This window comes from Rhincodon typus, chromosome 29 (assembly GCF_021869965.1).
Source record: "Rhincodon typus isolate 14 chromosome 29, sRhiTyp1.1, whole genome shotgun sequence".
Taxonomy (NCBI): domain Eukaryota; kingdom Metazoa; phylum Chordata; class Chondrichthyes; order Orectolobiformes; family Rhincodontidae; genus Rhincodon; species Rhincodon typus.
In genome coordinates this window covers 15,705,626-15,725,835 of record NC_063360.1, presented here as the reverse complement: position 1 = coordinate 15,725,835, position 20,210 = coordinate 15,705,626, and the positions used below count along the sequence as shown (strand labels likewise).

The 20,210-nt window shown below is 37.9% G+C and overlaps 1 protein-coding gene across 5 annotated transcripts in view; it reads left to right on the top strand.

Moving 5' to 3' along the window:
• Positions 1 to 12,357, top strand: part of ranbp3b (RAN binding protein 3b) — an 87,654-nt gene extending 75,297 nt beyond the window's left edge. For all 5 annotated transcript variants that reach the window (XM_048613984.1, XM_048613983.1, XM_048613985.1 and 2 more), the window contains 4 exons: positions 3,106 to 3,226; positions 6,504 to 6,646; positions 8,375 to 8,558; positions 11,095 to 12,357. In XM_048613984.1, coding sequence (XP_048469941.1) covers positions 3,106 to 3,226; positions 6,504 to 6,646; positions 8,375 to 8,558; positions 11,095 to 11,138 — 492 coding nt within the window. In that variant the 3' untranslated portion in view covers positions 11,139 to 12,357. The remainder of the gene's footprint in view (positions 1 to 3,105; positions 3,227 to 6,503; positions 6,647 to 8,374; positions 8,559 to 11,094) is intronic.
• The last annotated feature ends 7,853 nt before the right edge of the window (positions 12,358 to 20,210 follow it).

Here is a 20,210-nt window from a genome sequence, read left to right as displayed (position 1 = left end):
AACTCTAGAAGGACCTTTACAAATTTCCACTGAGTTTTAGGCAGCTATATGGTCAGTGCTGTAATCTTGAGCTTTCAAATTTGTTTTATTTTTATTTTGTTGTGGTAATTAATGCGTTAGGATGATCATGTTTCTTAATGGGCATGGGTTTATGTAAATATTTAAGTTCAGATCATGCATTTTGTAGGTTCTGGCTTGTGTTTTCCATTATTACCTTGTTAATTTAGATGATCATTCCTAAATATTTTGCTCTCGTTATAAAGTGTTGAATTTGGATTTAATATTACATGTTTATCTTGAAAACATAGTCATCTGCATGGTGTAGGTTGTCAGATTTTTGCTGCACTTGGAGCTTAACCTTCACCAGAAGTAATGAGTTTTCTGGTTGTGTTGATATCAAAAATTGTGAGGTCCTGAGTCAGTTATGAGGAAGTGGTGGATGTGACCCAGTTACAATGTTTAAACGACACTTATATAAGTAAATGAATAAGAAAGGTTTGGAGCAATATGGGCCCGGGGCAGGTAGGTGGGAATCGTTTAGTTTGGGATTATGTTTGGCACGGACTGGTTGGACCGAAGGGTCTGTTTCTGTGCTGTATGACTCTGACTCTGTTAAGTAGATTGCAAGTGGTCAACGACTGTGGTTTGCTTTTCTCTGTGGACCGGTGCCTGTGAATTGTGTGGGATCCAGCCACATCTGGTGTGACAGACAGACAAACTTTGAGCAAGATGGATACTAGTCTGCTGTAGTGAAACCCAAAGTTAGCACAACTTTTTACAAATGGATGCTGTCCATACTTGGTGGCACTGTTGTCCGAATGAATGGTTAACTGTTACAGTGAGTTTTCTGTCAGATGACTATCTCCTGCTTTATTGAAGTATGGTTGGTAGCAAGTAAAATGGACAGATATTCGATGTGGTGCTTGTGTTCCCTGACCACATGTCCACATTATGACCAGGCAAAAGGGAGTCAATGAGCTTTTTGAACTAATTCTATTCACATGAAGAATGAAATAGTTGTTTGCTAAGAATGTCCATTTAAAATTATGGTTCTCATTTTTATTTTCTTCAGAAGAGACCAGTGACAACCAAAAGCATCTGTCCAAATAAAATTACCCTCTTAAGAGTCAATACTCGGTTCTAGTGAATATTATAGTACTTGGTAGATCGCTTTATATGTGTCAGAAGTACCAACAATCACCTTTGCTGAATTCAGTACATTTTTAAACTGATGAATCTTTTAGAACCCAAGACAGTTGGAATCATCCTGCAGTATGGAAATAGGTTTTTATATGCATTGGTCATCTTTTCATAAAAATCTATACATGACAAAGGGAAAATATGTCAAACTGATCATTGGATAATCCATCCAAAATTATTTATGGCAGACGAAAGATACAGCTGCCACAGGACAAAGAAATAAATCCTTATTTGATTGGTGCCATAAGAACCATCTATAGAAACTGGAGAAGGAGAATTAGTATTGAACTGTAAAATCATCAAATATTGTGATTGTTTTGCATTTTAAAAGTAATCAAATATACAATAATTCTCAAAAAATGGAGATATCTCGAAGTTCTAGCAGTGCTTTTATCTTTCCCCACATTACATCACCACTTGGTGCCATGTATTGATTACATGTAGACATAACTTATAACTAATAGTTCAGAGTAACCGTTTTGACATTGGAATCGACATAGGAAATGTATTTGTAGCACTTCTAAGTGTATCAAGAGGTCTATGTAACAATTTTAATATTCTTTAAGAGACTGATAGATTGAGGAATAATGTTGGATAACATTTGATATAACCTTCCTTTGTAGATTCAATTCCATGTTCAAAGCTACTTCCATACTTGCCCATCTGATTTAAAACTATTAATGCATGTTTCTTGTTCCATCAATCTGTCTGCCTTCTATTGCCTCCTCTAAATGAGACATGCAACTAAAATGAGGCTACAAAAACAATTGATCTTGGGAAGATGTGTGTGGTTAACCTAGATGTTGTATAGTGTCAACTTCTTAAAAGGACACTATATATCTTAGCCCCACTCCATCCTTTTGATTGACTATAGCTATTTGTAAATAAAAGAAGAAACACTTTCAAGAATTGAGTGACACTATCAAAATCAGGTAATATAACAGGTTTTCTCCATGCCTTTTGCATATGCCTTCTACTTTGGTCTGGTGACACTAGGCTTGTGATGTATTCTCCAACTCCTTATGGTTTTGCCTTGGGTAATCATATTGGTTACTGATCAAAATGCCTCAGATATGACTCTGATATCAGTTAGGCTATGTGGTGAGCAGGCCCAGGTGACGGGCAGGCTCTTTACAGGAGCCTTCAGTATGAGGAAGCTTTGGAAGAGACAGTGGAAAGAGCAATTAGGAGAATACTTCAAAGAAGATAATATTTCAAGTTAGAAACAAGCAGATTTTATACTGACTTTGGCAGTTTGGTGGAAGTGTGCTTTTGGATTGCATGATCATTTCCCATTATTTCATTGGATTTGAATTTTTCCCTGACATGGGCATCACTGGCAAGGTCGGCCAACCAGCATTTATTGCAAATTCCCAATTGCCTTTGACATAAATTGAGTGGCTTCCTAACAATATTGCCTTGAAGGTGCATGCGTTTTGCCAGGCAACAATCTGGAATTTACTGCAGTAGGCTGCTCACAACTTTTTGAAGATTCATTGACTATAAAAATGTTATTTACTTATAAATAAGAAACAAGCGCTTGGGGGAGTTGTCGTCTTCCCAGAGAACTTGGTATAGGCCATTTGTGAGGACTCTCAAACATATTGTTGTGGGACAGCAATTACATACAGGCCTAAATGGGTAAGCGCAGTTGATTTCCTTCCCACAGAGCATAAGTGAACTAGATAGGTTACTAACACAATCTGGTAGGTTTAGACCAGATTTATTTAATTAACTGAATTTAAATTATCCAGCTTTCCTCGTGGAATTTGAATTCCTGTCTCCAGATCACTAGTCCGTTAACGTGCCTGCTGTGCTACTGTTTCTGTTTTTAGAAAAAAGTTTCCTTGGCAATTATGGGAAGGCAATATTCCTTGGCTTCAGAATATTCTTGATTAATTTCAGATTCAATGCAAGCTGTTTGTGTTTGACAAGACATCACAATCCTGGGTAGAGAGAGGAAGAGGCCTCTTGAGACTCAACGACATGGCATCTGCTGATGATGGAGCCTTGCAGTCAAGGCTAGGTATGAGTTGATCTTCTGTTGACATTACTGATAATACTTAGTGACACTTGCTGTTTATAATCGTTATTGATTTTTTTTGTTAGTTAAAATTTATAATCTAGAAAGTAGAAATTTTGGTTTTCTGAGTTTTGCAGTATCATAAAAATGGTGCAAATCCTGTTTCGATTTTTCCTTCTGTAAGTACTTAAGGAACGTTAAACACACAATCCTAACTAAATGATTTGTACGTGTACTTCCCAATTTAGAGCAAATTATTCATGTACATGAACTAAATCGGATGTCTGATGCCCATCCTGTCCTGAGTTAGCTGATCACAGTTAGAGCAATCCTGCAATTGACCTCAGTAACTCAAGCTTTTGAGGTGTTGGGGGAGAGGAGAATTTGCAATGACAAAGTAACATTACTTATTGTTTTCGTTTATGTAGCATACTGTATTTGGACTTGGGAAATAACTTATTTGTAGAAATGCAAAAACTTATTGTGTGGGATAGAACTACATGAGACGAATAGATTTGTATCCTATGTATAGCCATCCATGGGGACAAGGATCTTGATTTTTCATACCTGCTGAAATATTTTTGTTGGACTAAAATCTAGCTTAATTAATGCTGTTATTTTGCAAACATTAGAAATATTGTAGTGTGTTGTAAATATTTGCTATCCAGCTTAAAAAGATTGTATTCTGAATTCTTGTGATATGGATGTAAAACTTGGATCAGGCCTGTAATCTCTGACAGAAGTAAGCTGGATTACATAGGTCTTGTGGTCTTCCACAATTTCCAAGTAATTTTTTTTTCCACCAGCTTCGAGTTACTTTGTAAAATGAATTCCTTTATACAGTATTCTTCGTCAACAACATATTAAGCTGATGTCTGCTAAACACACTTGACAGCTTACTTTATGACATGCTGGAGCCATACAGTGCCATGAGCATACTATAGCACTGATTTATCATCTCAAACAGAATCAAAACACAATGTTACTCTAAGAAGATACTAATTGTTTAGCACTTCAGAATTCCCTTGAAAATAGTCTTAATATAGAAATTGGATTGAAACCTAGAAATGACAGCCTAATTAAGATCAGTATTTGAATGCCTTTTATGCAGTAAATGAAGCGTGTGCAAATACTAATCTTGTAAAATGTTATCAGGAGATCTCCTGAGAACGTGCTCATGGAGAGGCAGATGAGTTTGGGGTCTGAGATTGTGTTCTATGGTCGAGCAATATTTTGAGAAGTGTCCCGTGGATTGGTGCAAAACTATACAGAGGATATAAAAACTTCTGTTCTTACAGGATAGTTCTATTAGTTACTGCATCTTACAATTGCTTGATTGAGCTTCAACCACATTGTACCACAATGTTTGAGGTTCAGCTCAAAAACATGGCGATTGCTGGTACTGATCATGCTCTTTTTGTTTTGTGCTACTATAAAAGTAATAGATGTTCAGCAATATATCTTTTACTCCTATTCTAGTTACTGTCAGCTGCTGGCAATACAGGTAAGATTTGCGGAAGGCTGTACACTCAACTCCAGAATTGCTTTTGTCACTTGGGACGTTCACTATATCAGAACTTAGTGAGTCATTTAAAACCCGAACTCACAAGGATGGTAACACAGTTTATTGGCTTAAATTATAAAGGTAGTCACATTAGCTTGACTTTTAATACCTTAGGTTTAGAAGATTTGGTGATTAAAACAATTTAGGGATTTGATCAGGCACTCATTTCCGAGAAATCCAGAAGAGGTGGGTATAACCTTCAAATTAAAGCCAGAACTGTTTAGGATCCGTACTGCAGATACTCAATATGTAGAAGTTACTGCTGTCCCAAACATGTGTGGGTCGAGGTATAAAGTCATGATGTAGATGTGTGTCAGAACAGTCTTGAGAGGCTATATAACTTACTTCTGTTTCTAGGTTTGTGGACTTTGTACTCCACTTTAAGGCAGCAACATTTCTACAGTGGTTGTTTTCTCCTATAATTCTTTAGCGTAGGGGGAAAATACCTTCTGTGTATCAGGACTACTTTCCTGTGTTGGGTCACTTCTGATACCTACCGAGAAGTGTAAGACATGTAAGACTCTTCATAAAATGCAAAATATTAAGCCTGTGAATAACTTTGTATTTTGTCAAAGATTAAGGGGAAAAAAGTTTCCTACAAAAGGGAAAATAATGTGTGACATTAAAGGCCATGAGTGTGAATTGTTGAAGGAAAAAGCTGAGATTAAAAATCATTATTAACTGATAGACACTATTGACCTTCAGAGATTTAAACAGTGTGGAAGAAATCATGATGTACTGGGTAGACAGCCAGTACCACTGACAATGAAAATTGGTATGATTAGTTTTGAAGTCATAAATTGTTTGTTTCTGTTGTAGAAAAAACCTAAACATTCATTGAGAGTAAAGTCCTGGACTTATAGTTCAAAGTGAAATTAGTAATTGATGACAGCTGGTATCAAGTTGGTAAAGGAATTTGATTTTTTTTTTTGAAGAATTTTAGATTGATAAATGGCTTTAGTATGTATGGATTTTCAGACAGCATTCATTCACTCCAAGTAGCTTGCTGGAAAAACATCAGATTGTATTGTACAAAAAAAAGTAGCAGTTGAATACAGTTGATGGATAGAAATCAGTGTTCGTGTATGTGAGTATTGCTTGGATTGGAGAATACTTTGAAACTATTACTTATAGTATATCCAGATGACAAGGACTTGCGCATAGGAAGAATTGTATTGGAATTAGCTGATGACACAAAAAGTATAAATGTTCTAAAAGATGTTACTCTAATTTTTTAGCCCCATAGTTAATAACAGGCCAGGTAATTACATAGCTTCAATTTCTTTCAAAAGATTTTGTTACACTGTTACTTCTACATTGATTCAAAGTGGTTTTTAGTGTGCAACTGTGAGTATAACTCAGGGAACTATGTAAAACACTAAAGCTATGAAATGTGAAACTCTTTTCAGGAGGCTGACTCTTTCAGGTTTTTGAGTTCTTACTGAGTGAAGCACACCTCCATCCAAAGAGTGAGGAAGATGATAATCAATTAAATATTCAATCCATCGCGTCTTTACTGTTTCAGAACTTTTGAGTATGAAATGCCTAATTGTAATGTTGCTAGCTAAGAGCACTTTGCCAATGAATTATAAAGTATTTATTTCATTCTCAGCTGTTTAAAATGCTTCAATATCTACATAACAAGAACTAATCTACAGTAAGTGTTCAATACAGCATTGATTTTATACCTTCAGTGCATTTCTTTCTTTGTTGTAGTAATGCGGACTCAGGGCAGCCTTCGATTAATTCTAAACACCAAACTCTGGGCCCAGATGCAAATTGATAAAGCAAGTGAGAAGAGCATTCGAATCACAGCCATGGATGCTGAGGACCAGGGTGTCAAAGTCTTTCTCATATCGGTATATGTCTCAGTAGTGTTTAATTTTAAATATTACAAGAACTTGAACTTAAATCTTTCTTTTAGTCTGCTGGATATCTGCACAAAAATCCATTGTCATGTTTCAAAGTCCTCAATTTAAGTAATGACAAGCAGAATAGGAAAGAGACCTTTGAGATAGGCAAATAGAAATAGAAGGAAATAGAGACGTGAGTCGAATGGGCCAAGAAAGCATGAGGGACAGCTGAAAAGAAAACGATTGGGCTAGAGGCAGGAGTAGAAATGGATTGTGGAGAAGAGACTGGAGTGGAAAGAGGCAGGGAATGAGACTTTACTGGCAAAGATTGAGGAGCAAGTAGAAGAGAAAAGGAGAAAGAAAATCAGAAAATATTGGAAACACTCAAGGTCATGTCAGGTACTTGAGCAGAACAGGGTTTTCAAAAGGAACAAAACACTAGGAAGGGAAAGGACAGAGACATATGAGCACACAAGCACAGGCAGATATGTGCACGCAATTTGATCTCACAAGTTAGAGTTGATCTTTGTTTGCACCTTCTCAGTGGCTGTAACACTATATTCTGCATTCTGGTCTATTACCCTGATTTACTTATGTAATGTATGATTTTGGCTGGTTAGCATGCAAAACAATATTTTTAGCTGTATCTCAGTACATGTGACAATAATAAATCAAATCAAAGTTTGCACACAGTACAGATAGGCATAAAAAACACAAGTGGAATCACACGCTGGTACACCAGCATACAGAAGTGATGTGCACAAACAAGCACACCAACATGAATGTTTGTGAAATAACAGACACTTAAACACACTCACATACAAGGCGACTGACTCATAAAGTTTTAAAGAAAGTGGTTGGTGGTTAAATTGACAAGTGATATTCATGACAGAGAACGAGTTGTATAATAGAATAGGAAAACTGTTAGAAGATACAGGTAACATGTGAATTACTGGTACAATGGGTGCAGAGCCATGTAGAAAAGAAGGGAGGAAAAGAGAAGGCTCCACCAGTATACTGAAGCAAAAATCAGGGTGGAAGGCCTGTCAACCTAGTATACTGACAGATAATTCTCTCTCTCGCATTCGCTCGCTCTTTCTGCTCTCTCACACTGCTGCCACTACTACCACAAATGTGGGGGATGATAAAAATCAGTTTGTTTATTTCATTGAATTAGTGGATATGGTTTAACAGTTCACAATTGTATAGGATTTGTTAGTAAATTTGGGGTCCTCATTAAAATTAATGTTTTGTAGAAAAAGGAAACATAATTCTGGTCCTGTAAATGGTGGTTACTTGAGACTTAGAACAAGAAACATTTTTGGGTAATCCACAAGGAAATTTACTTATGTACTAATCCATGCTAAATCAGAGAGCTTGATTTGGGTAGTGTTGTTCTTGGCATCTATCCATGAATTTTGCTTTGGGAATGCTCCGTGCTAATACTACATGAAAATTATTCTGTGGCTTAACTTCATCAATATTGCACTTTAGAGTGCAAACATTAACGGAACTAAAATGCCTTCTTCTACTTTTTTAAGACAGTAATCTGTTTGATTCCATGATATAAACTTGAGAAAGATGAAAAATCATATAATTGCTCTCAAACCAAGATAAATTATTTGACTCCATCATACTGTGGCCATAACCCTGACTCTGTTACAGATGTTAGTGTTTAAATCAAGAAAGCTGCTTTGTAATCTCAAGGTTTGGCATCTCTTGAATTCCTCACAGGCCAGCTCAAAGGATGCAGGGCAACTTTATGCAGCATTACATCACCGCATTTTGGCATTGCGAAGTCGTTGTGAGCAGGAACCAGAACCTTCATGCATAGTCTCAGAGTCAGTGGTAACACAGTCAAATGAGGAAGATAGCGATGATGACGATGAGGTTATTGTTCCTGCAACAGCAACAAGTGGTAAGTATGATGTTGGTTGATAATAAATACTGATCATTTTTCATGGAGCCAGGTAGTGTTAGGTGGGTTTCTGGGAGAAACTGTTGACATGATATTCTCAGTAAGTTGCTACACCTCATGCTGTAGAGATGATACATAATGTAACCACAGATCTTCAGCAGCGAAGGGTAATAATTGAATCCAATTGAAAGATCACAGATGGAACAAACTGTGTTCTAAACTAAATCATACCATTTTTCACAATTTTCTTTGCAGGAATAGCACCTCCAAGCAATTACTGATGAATTTATCATCTACCTGACTTGAGCATTGAATTAACTGGAACTTAGTTGCTTGCTGCACATTAAACAGCCACTACTGTACCCTTGTATAGCCATGTTATTGATCACATTTGTTTGCACAAGTGTCATTGTTTTCCAGGTCCTGCTGTAGGCTGGCACAGAATTCGAGGGATTGTGAGTGAGGCTGATTACTGAGCATAAGTCATAGTACACCTCTGTACATTTGAGGCTAGTTAGGCAACGAACACTTCCCTAAGGAACTCCTGTAGGAATATTATAGGACTATGAAAAATTATCTTTCTGACCAGACATTATTTCTTCTGAGGGTTAATATTATAGAAGTATTTAAGATGATGAATTATTCTTAATGATAGATTATGCTCGTTGCTGGGAAAGCCATTGATCAAAAGGCACAATTTTAAAATGTTCATGTTAAAATGAAGCTTAGAGGACTGTGAAGTTCTGTAACAAATCACCTGCAAGAAGAGCGCATTCTTTAAAAAGATAATTGGATAGTAACTTTAAAAAAGTGATGGTAAAGTTTAAGCCAGTTGAACAGGAATGTGAAAATAATGTAGGTACATGTGAAGAAAAGCACTAGGGCAAATCTCATTGGACAAAAGACCTGTTTCTGTGTTGAAAGATCTGTGGTCATTGTTAAGAGACCACGTGAAATTAAGCTATATATCATCCAATGCTAAAGATTAGATGCATAAAACTGCTGACCAAGTTTGTGCAAAAACAGAGTTGCTGGAGAAGCTCAGCAGGTCTGGCAGCACCTGTGGCAGCACCTCAGAACATCTGAGGAAGGGTCACCGGACCCAAAACGTTAACTCTGTTTTCTCCTCCACAAGTGCTGCCAGACCTGCTGAGCTTTTCCAGCAACTTTGTTTTTGTTCCTGATTTACAGCATCCGCAGTTCTTTTGGTTTTTATTTGACCGAGTTAGTGGTTTGATGAGCCAAATAAGGCCTTGGTTGCGGCATTACAAGATGTATGCACTTCATAGTGTTGTCCGTGGTTCACCGTAACAATCTTGCCTGAGAGTCAGAAGGCTGCAAATTTAAACCATAGTCCATAGACATCAGCATAAAATCCAGGCTGACATTCACTTGCGGTACTAATGAAGTATTATGCATTGGATGTACTGTTTTTCAAGTAGAATGATAAATTGAGATCCTGTGCCTTTTCACTGGACTCTGCGTTATTTTAAAGCAATGAAATGTTTCTTGGTATCCTATCCCTTTGCCAAAAATAATTTTACAAAATTATTTCTCAATTGTCAGATTACTGTTTTATCAACTTGCTGTGTGCAAATTGGCTGCCATATTATCTATAATAATGACTGCCCTTCAAAAGATTATGAAACTATACATATCATTGGAAGTCCCCCCATTCTTTCTTGTTCTTCTAAATTATCTGACTAATTGAACTATTCCATGATTAATATTTTAGACATTTTAGAAGTATCATTGATTATCTAAAACATTCCCAGTCTAATTCTCAATGATTATTCCAATTAAATAAAGTTGTAAAAATTATATTCAACATATTTGTCTCAAATTTTCTTGTACCTATGCCAATTCTTACTCAAATTGTTATGACTCTGCCGGATTTGAAATGTTTAGAATCATAGAATCCCGACAGTGTGGAAACAGGCCCTTCGGGCCAACAAGTCCACACCGAACCTCAGAGCATCCCACCCACCCAGACCCATCGCCCTATAATGCACCTAATCTACACTTCCCTGAACACTACGGGCAATTTAGCATGGCCAATCCACCTAACCTGCACATCTTTGGACTGTGGGAGGAAACCCACGCAGACACGGGGAGAATGTGCAAACTCCACACGGACAGTCGCCCGAGGCTGGAATCGAACCCGGGTCCCTGGCACTGTGAGGCAGCAGTGCTAACCACTGAGCCACCGTGCCGCCCCAGTTCAGATAATTGATTCTTTTTGTTTGCCGTGCTAGCATATCAATTAACAGCTGTTCTGCATTCTAAAATGGTGGACTTGGCTTGGTTCGCTTTAGAGTAAAACAATCAATTTTTACATTTTTTATTAAAAATGAGGAAATAGTTTTAAAAAGATTATCCTAATAGCTTCTATTGATACAGCTGTTGTGCTAAATCATCTTTTTTTTGAATATCTGAAATACCTGAAATCATTAAATTGGGAGTTTTCAGGGAAAAAAATGGTTGTTGCAAATGTGGTGGAAACATATCAATTAATGCTTATTTTCTGTTGATGCAGGCCCATGTGACACAGATGACAAACAGACTACAGGAAGCACATAGCGACATTGGAACTATTCCGCTTGCAAGGTTTCTGCTCCAGGGTCTTGCAGGCACCTCTGTGGACACCCCAGACCAGTGTTTTTTTAGGCAGTGTTGAAGATGAACTCCAGACTGGGCCCAGCACAGCTCACTGGCGGCCTGTGCCTTCTTATTCTTGTGTTTTGTCTGAATTAATGGATTTCACACTGTTAAACTGAGAAGCTGCTGATTTTCAGTTTGGGATGCAGAGTCTCATCATATTGATGAGTGAAATTTGCTCTCTGTCTCTAGAATAACTCAGCAAGGCACTTCAATTTTCCGATGGGACTTGTCTATTCAGTACAGCCAGTGTGCACGAAGTTCTGGGTTGTAGTTACCAGTGTCTGTCTGTCTCTCGCACACCTACACATAATACATTTTATACTCTGGCGGATGAGTGCACAGAGGTCAGATTTTGCAACTTAGAAGAGGAGAATTTGCCAGGATTGCATCTCAAAGCAGCTGTAATATTAACAGACTTTGTGACTTATAATGGACTTTTAGGCAAAGAGCGCCCATTTCTCATTTTTCCAATGTTATTACCGGGATTTGTGTTGTGCTGTTTTTTTTAATTTCTTTAAAGAGTTATGCTTGTGTGTTCACAGAATCCTGCAATTCAGGCTTTTTTGTACACATTAATGTTTTTGTTCTTGAAGGAACCAAGAACTTTGGTAAATTTGAGGGGGAAGAACACGGAGATGCTGGGAGGTTACTGAGCTGTAAATTAAAGTGTGCTTTTCCCTTTACCTGTCTACTTGCTTTTGCAGCAAGCCTTGGAAGCAGAAATGTAATAGTTAAATTTTAGCACAGAAACGATTAGTATGTAATGTTTCCTTGTTCAAAAAAGAAAAAGACAAAAAACCTCCAATTTATTTTTCTGTTTATTTCTTCAGAAGCGCTCCATGTAGTTTGGGGTTGGATCTGCGTAGGTCAGTTTGTGTTTTCTCTGTCTCTGTAGTTAGTCCTTTTTGGACTGATAGTAGCTTTCTTTACACTGAATAGTTGAGAGTTCTGAAACAAAAATAGAATAAAACCCATCCTGTCCTCTCCCACCCCCTCCCAACAGGACCGAGCTGGAAAGTGGTTACTTTCTGCTAAAGCCTTAGCTCCTAGAGGAAATCATTACTGATGTGGTTGAAAAGTTTGTGTAAGATTACTATATCAAAATGTATTTCTGAATTACATTAAACATTTAACAAAACACTTTATGTTACGTAGGTTGTGTGGGAGTGTTGTTCTATTTATCTATCTTAATTGGCTTTGTTTCCTCTTCTTGAACACTTTGGTAGTATTCACCAAATTATCAAAAGAAGAGATTAGAGTCATTGGAAACCAATCATAATTCAGAAAGATTTCACAGAATCACTTAATTGTTACAAAGCAGAAGGTGGCCATTCATCTATCTGCACCAACTCTTAAAATAAGCAATTCGCTTAGTGCCATTCACCTGCCTTTTCCCTGTAACTCTGCGTATTCTTTTAGCTAACAGGCTAATTCCTTCTTGAATTCCTCAATTGAACCTACTTCTATCAAACTCTCAGGCAGTGCACTGCACACCTTAACCACTTGCTATTTGAAAAAGTTTTTCCTCGTGTCACTTTAGCTTCATTTATCAATTACTATAGACCGGTGCCTGCTTATTCTTGATCTTTTTACAGGTGGAAACAGTTCCTCCCCATCAACTTTGTTCAAATCCCACAAGATTTTGAATATTTCTCAAATCTCCTCTCAGCTTTGTTTTCTCCAAGGAAAGCAGTTCTGACTTAAATAATCCTTTGTCACAACTGAAGTTCCTCTGCCCTGGAACCATCCTCTAAATCACCTTTATCAGGTTTACACTAAATTTATTCATAAAATCCAACATAGATACAATTGAGTTTCCCTAAATCTGTTTTCTTTTAAAAAAAAAATTAACATTTTTGATGCAGTCCTGTTTTGTTTCATACAATGAATGGCATTAGAGGCTTTCTCAAGAATTCACATCTTGTACTTCGACAGTGTAAGTGATAGCATAAAATTACAAAGGCATAGACTAGGTCAAAGGGCAAAACTGTGACAGATGAATTTCAACGTAAGCAAAAGGTTTGAGGTTGTCCATTTTGGACCAATAAAGGATACATCGGGGTATTTTCTAGATGGTATGAAGTTAAATATAATGGATGCCCAAAGAGACTTGGTGGTTCAGGTGTATAGATCTTTAAAATACTACAAACGGGTGCAGAAAATCATGAACAAAGCTAATGGAATGCTGGTCTTTGTATCTAAAGGACTGGAGTACAAGGATGCAGAAGCTATGTTGCAGTTACACAAAACTCTGGAGCAGTGAGAACAGAATTGGCACCACACCTTAGGAAGGATATATTGACCTTTAGAAGGAGTAAATTATAGGTTTGCAATAATGATACTGAACTTCAGGATTAAGTTATAAAGAGAGGTTATATAAATTAGGCCTGCTTTCTCTAGAATTCAGAAGGTTAAGGGGTACTCTGATCTTTAAAATATTAACAGGAAAAGACAGGGTAGATAAAGTTAGGCCATTTCCACTGGTTGAAGATTCTAGAATGAGGGGCATAGTTGCAAATTAGGGCCAGACTGATCAGGGAGAGATATGAAGAAGCACTCCTACATACAAACAGCAGTTGACCCTGGATCAGTTGTTAATTTTCAATCAGAGATATATCTTTGTTAGGCTAAGATGTTAAGGCATTGACCTATATGGTGTTAGATCACAGAGCAGCCGTGATCTCATTGAATAGTGGATAAGGCTCGTGGGGCTGAATGGCCTGCTCCTATTCCTATGGTACCCATGGTCTGCAAAACATTCGCAGAATAAGGGCAATGAATAAAACCCTGAGAAGTTCACATTCTAATCAATCTAACAATTTTTTCTAACTTATTAATTCTTTCTGTATTAACTTAAACTTGCCATCAAATAGCAGAAGTAACCTGACCTTTAAAAATCTTAGAAACCTCTAAAAGGTCACCTCTCCGCTGCTGAAATCTAGCGTGAAAAGTTCTAACTTCTTTGTTAACAATTAACCTCTTTGTTCCTAGTGAATACTTTCTTTTCTATTCTTGAGTTGCCTAAAACTATGTGCAGTATACCAGCTATGATTTACTAAAGATTTTATAAAAATTGAACGTTACCTTCATGCTTTTGTATTCAGTGCCTCTAAGGTACAAGACTAAGGATTATGCTAGCCTTTTTGTAACGGTACCTACTTTCACCAATGCCGTTGATTACCTATCTATATACCCCACATTCTGTAAGATCATATTTTAGATGTGCATATTTAAAGTTGTTCCAAATGAATTATTTCACCTTATCTGCATTGAACTAATCTGCTAAATACTCAACCATTTTTATAGCCTATTTGTGTCCTGTACTCCTATCATGATTTGTCGTGTGCCACAATTTGTGTTTGCAAATTCTACTGTTAAGTCCAGGAAATTTATAAGTACGTACATGGTGCTACTCAATGAGCTGTGTTAGAGCCTCCGCTATTTGCCATATTTATTAAGTAGAGACCTATACCTCCAAGTCTGCAGGTGATGAATAGATTGGTGCAATAAGTTAAGACAGGAGCACAAAATTACAAGAAAAATAATCTCTAGGATGGTGAGTAGATAAAATTGTTACAGATGGATTTCAGCACAGGTCATAGATATTGGACCAAAGAAGGAAAGTTCTCAATATTCAAGTGGTGATTAAACTAAGAACAGAAATTTCAGGGTCTGTGTACTCAGACCACTGATATGTAGTCAGGCATAAAATATAGTTAAAGATGCTAATTGAATGTTATCCTTAATAACTATGATGGGAAGTTTTGCTATATGTGAAGAAAGCCATGATTAATGATATCTGGGCTGCTGTGGACAGTTCTGGTCAAAATACCATGTCTCCAAAAGATTAAGATGACAACAAAAGATTCCATAAACTAGGCTTGGATTCTGTAGCGTGTAAAAGGTTAAGGAGGTATTTAGCGTAAGGGAGACTTTTAAGATTTTGAAGATTAATAGGATAGAATCAGTACTTTTATGCGAGTGTGCATGTCTAATCAAAGGGACCATAACTTTTTATAATCAGAGCCACACTATTCAGGAGAGCAGTTTGGCAGCACTTCTTCATTCAAAGGATGATAGAAATGTGGAATGCTATCCCATGAAAGAAATTGATACTCAATTAATAATTTATTGTGTAAGGGATATAAAGCACAGGAGTGACAGTCTCGCTGCAATTGTATAAAGCCTTGGTGAGACCACGCCTAGAGGCTTGTGTACCGTTTTGGTCTCCCAACAATGTGTTGAGCAAGTTCAAGACGAAGTGCAATGGAGCTTCGCCAGACCAAATCCCAGAATTGTTTTATCAGGCAAGATTGGAAAAAATTGAGCCCATATTCTGTAGAATCTCAAAGAATGAGAGGTGATCTCAATGAAACTTAAGTTGTTACAAGGCATGCCAGCCTCAATATGAATAGGAGTTTTCTTTGCTGTTAGGTTTACAAGAAGGGGACACAGTCTCAAACTAAGGAGCAGGTCCTTTAAGACTTAAGATGGGAAGAATTTCTTCACTTAGAGGGTTGTGAATCTTAATACGTCTCTTACCCCATAAGGCTGTGAGAGTATGTTCAAGACAGAAGTCAATATATTTCTGGGTATTCATTATGTTGAGTGAGAGATAGAGGTGTAGTGGAGGATGATGGCGTAGTGGTGGGTGATAAACCTTATCTACTTGAATGATGCAGCACTTTTAACAGGCTAACTGGCCTACTTCTCCTTTTCCTCTGCTCTTATGTTCAAGGCACATGGATGTTGCTATGCTGCAGATCAGCCGTGATCTTACTGAATGGTGGGACCAGTTCCAAAGGCTAAAGGATCAACTTGTTCCTATATAGTAAGTAGAGATGAGAAAGAAGGTTGGAGATCAGTTAGTGAATGTCAGGCTTGCTGAGGTAAAAGTTTCTAGTGAGTACAGTGACTGGACTACAATTGTTAGTATACAGTAGTATGTAGCCTGAATGTTAACATGGGTGAGACTAAAGTTATGAAAGAATGAGCCTTCTAATAAACTTGAAACAGTTGGACTAGATGTAATATATAAAATATTACTGATTGGTGGTAAATATCACAAGAAAAGACTATCATAAGCTTTGTTTTAAATAGAAGGAAGGACAAATGAATAGATATCTGAAGAGAAGATTAATGGTGTTTTGAAGTGTAGTAGTGCTGAAACATGGCTATTTTGAGCAAAGAAGAGTCTTCTAGAAACCTTTGCAATGTACTTTTGGAAATACAAATTAAAGTGGATAGATAGCAATGTAATAACCTGTCAGTGACATAAGAATGCACTTTGATCTTAAAAATAACTACCCTAGGACTACATAAGATATACCACAGAAACAGGCCATTTAGTCCCATCTGTGCTTGCCTGTGTTTACGCTCCACTTGAGCTTCCTTCCAATTTTTTTTTTCTTCTAAATCTACCATTGTAATCATTTATGTCCTTTTACCCTCATGCTTGTCTAGTTTCCCTTTTGAATGCACCCATATTACTTGCTTCAAAGACTCCCTGTGATAGTGAATTCCGCATTCTTACGCTCCTTAGTTGAAGACATTTCTTCTGAATTTCCTGTGGAATTACTTGATAATCACCGCAAGAGGAAACATTCTGTCTGCATTCACTCTAACAAATTTTTGCTTAATTTTAAAAATATCTATTAAGTCACCCCTCCACCATTTTCAAGAGCCTGTCAATCCCTTCTTCAAATGTACACTATACATTTCTGCTATCATCCTTCTAAATCTTCTCTGCACCTATTCCAGTCTTTTTATATCCTTTCCATAACATGGAGACCCGCACAGAACTGCGGGTAAAGTGGGTCTAAACAAAGTTTAGAATAACTTCTGTAAGTTTTCAGTTCCATCCCCTTCAGAAATTAGAAAGAAAATTGCCAAGTGCTGGGAAAAAAAACTCAGCAAGTCTGGCCGAATCTGTGGAGAGAGAAACAGAGTTTGCTTTCAGTCAAATATGATTCTTCTGTGTCCTCTAGAAATAAAACCTATACAGATTATTCTTTTTAAAGACTGCTAACCTATGGTACAATTTTTATTGATATGCTTTTACTCCAAAATGTGTCTGTTCCTTTGCCTCACCTAGACTTGTACTTTGCAGGTAATTTGAAACCATAATGTACTACTCCTCATTTAACGTGTTGAACTCCAATTGCCAGTTATTTGCCCATTCTGCAAGTTTATTAATGTTGTCTTATGATTATTACAATCCTTCTTAGAATTGACTGTCCCCATCCCCACCAACTCTGTGAATTTTGAAATTTTTTTTTTATTTCAGAGTCCAAGTCATGAATGTAAATTGTGATCAACATTTGTACCAAGATCTGACCCTGGTGGAACACCACTCCCCATCTTTGGCATTCTGAATAATTAAGGTTTATTCGCTCTCTTTGCATTCTGTTGTGAAGCCAGCTGGCAATCCATCCTGTCATTCGGTTCCTGACCCCACGTTTTCTGACCTTGGAAATTAGACTGCTATAGGAGGTTTGATTGAAGGCCTTTTGAAAATCCAGATTAATTATGAGTCAGAGATAGTAGGAACTGCAGATGCTGGAGAATCTGAGATAACAAGGTGTAGAGCTGGATGAACACAGCAGGCCAAGCAGCATCAGAGGAGCAGGAAAGCTGATGTTTCGGGCCTAGACCCGTCTTCAGAAATGGGGGAGGGGAAGGGGATTCTGAAATAAACAGAGAGTGGGGGGGAGGCGGATAGAAGATGGATAAAGGAGAAGATAGGTGGAGTGGAGACGGACAGGTCAAAGAGGCAGGGTTGGAGCCAGTAAAGGTGAATGTAGGTGGGCAGTTAGGGAGGGGATAGGTCAGTCCAGGGAGGACGGACAGGTCAAGGGGGCGGGATGAGGTTAGTAGGTAGGTAGGGGTGCAGCTTGAAGTGGGAGGAAGGACAGGTTAGGGAGGCGGGGACGAGCTGGGCTGGTTTTGGGATGCAGTTGGGGGAGGGGAGATTTTGAAGCTTGTGAAGTCCACATTGATACCATTGGCCTCCTCTACATCGGGGAAACCAGGCGGAGGCTTGGGGACCGCGTTACAGAACACCTACGCTCGGTTCGCAACAAACAACTGCACCTCCCAGTCGCGAACCATTTCAACTCCCCCTCCCATTCCTTAGACGACATGTCCATCCTGGGCCTCCTGCAGTGCCACAACGATGCCACCCGAAGGTTGCAGGAACAGCACCTCATATTTCGCTTGGGAACCCTGCAGCCCAATAGTACCTAGAAGCAGTACTAGGTATACATTTAAAATGCATGTGACCAATATCAAATGGCAAGTAGCAGGTCAATGTGCAGGTTATAGCATTAAATTTATTTCTATTTTGTTTCCACTGTGACCAGTGGTTTCTTAAAATCTGTGTATAATTTCAATATAAAATGATCCATTGAATTTTGGAAGCAGTGTTAGTAAGTTGCAGCATGCTGCACAAATGAAGATTGTTAATGCATCAAAAACTCAGTTAAAAGTTTGACCAATTAAAGCCTCCCTTATCGTGCTGCTTGCTGAGTTAGGTTAGCCCAAAGCTCTTTTGATCCTATGTGTTGATTTTGCTTAGCATTTTGGCTTTGGCTAGAGTGCCTCTTTTTTCAAAAGTATGAAATATTGTCATGGAGACTGCAATGAAGATGTATAGAGGTGGCACCTGATCACTGTGGTTTTACTGAAATGCCAATATTATGTTTGATGATACGGTGACTATATGGGCTCATTTGAATAAGCCTTTTCAGCTTCCTCATGATCAGGAGTTTACTTTCTTTGAACAACACATGATGGAATAATCTGGGAGCTGTAAAAATATGGTTCTTGTTAGATGAACTACATTGTGTAACCCTAGCACAGGCTCTCTCATTCCCTTGCCAATCATCCAAAAGGTATTACTAATGACTTTTTTTGGCGAAACAAGGCTAGTGTAAGTTCAGGAGGCTGATTTATTTTGTAGAATGTGCATGATTGAATAGATTGATAATCTCTCAAGGAATCTCTTCCTGTAATGTACAAGACAAGTTGCATTTGTGCATGAGCAAAATACTGCAGGTGCTGTTAAATTGGGTATGAAAGCAGAAAATGTTGGAAATAATCAGCACATCTGTTAGCATTTGTGAAAAGGGAAACCAAGTTGATGTCCTCGACCTGTGGCCCTTGAATTAAAGTCCTGGTGCATCCAGAGTGCTGAGCATTTCTAGCGTTTTCTGTTTTAGATAGTGTTTCAGCTCAAAACTGATGTTAGATCAAGGTAAAACAGGTTTGAAGTAAATGCTGAGGTGAGAAGAGATTGAGGTGAGGGAAAAAAAACAAGACTAAGTCTGAATTAGGCAAGTGATTGACAAAAGGAATGATATGCAAGGCAATGGGGTCAGTAATAAGACAAGGTTTTTAAGAAAAGGGTTTAAATATGGTTCAAATGCCAATAGCACAGTCATTACCAACAACTATTGTTGTGCACAAAAACATCTAGTAATATAATTCAGAGAAGGAAATCTGCTATCTCTACTTGGTCTGGCCTGCATGTGACTCCAAACCGACAGCAATGTATTTGACTCTTAACTGTTTTCTGAAATGGTCCAGCAAGCCAGTCCATTCAAGGGCAGTTAGAGATTGGCAGCAAAATTGCTGATCTTGCTGGTGACACCCATATCTGTGAAAGAATAAATGCAAAAGCTATGTGGGGAAGAACTATAGTAGTATTTAAGGTCTGGACTTGATGCTTGAGCATGAGAAAGTATACATACTTGGGCTCAAACTATAAACCACAGATGTTTAGTGAACACTTGTTCTCGATGTTAAATTGCAAGGGCTAATGAATATTTTAACTATGTAACATCTATGTGCTGCCATTACTGTGATTAGTTTGCTATTTATGATAGTCTCATTATGGCCTCCATTTGCTGGGCTAGGGAGCTAGCTGCTAAAAGTCAACTCCCTTCCCTGCCTCTGACCCTGCTGACCATTTCTCCCTGTGACTCCCACCCA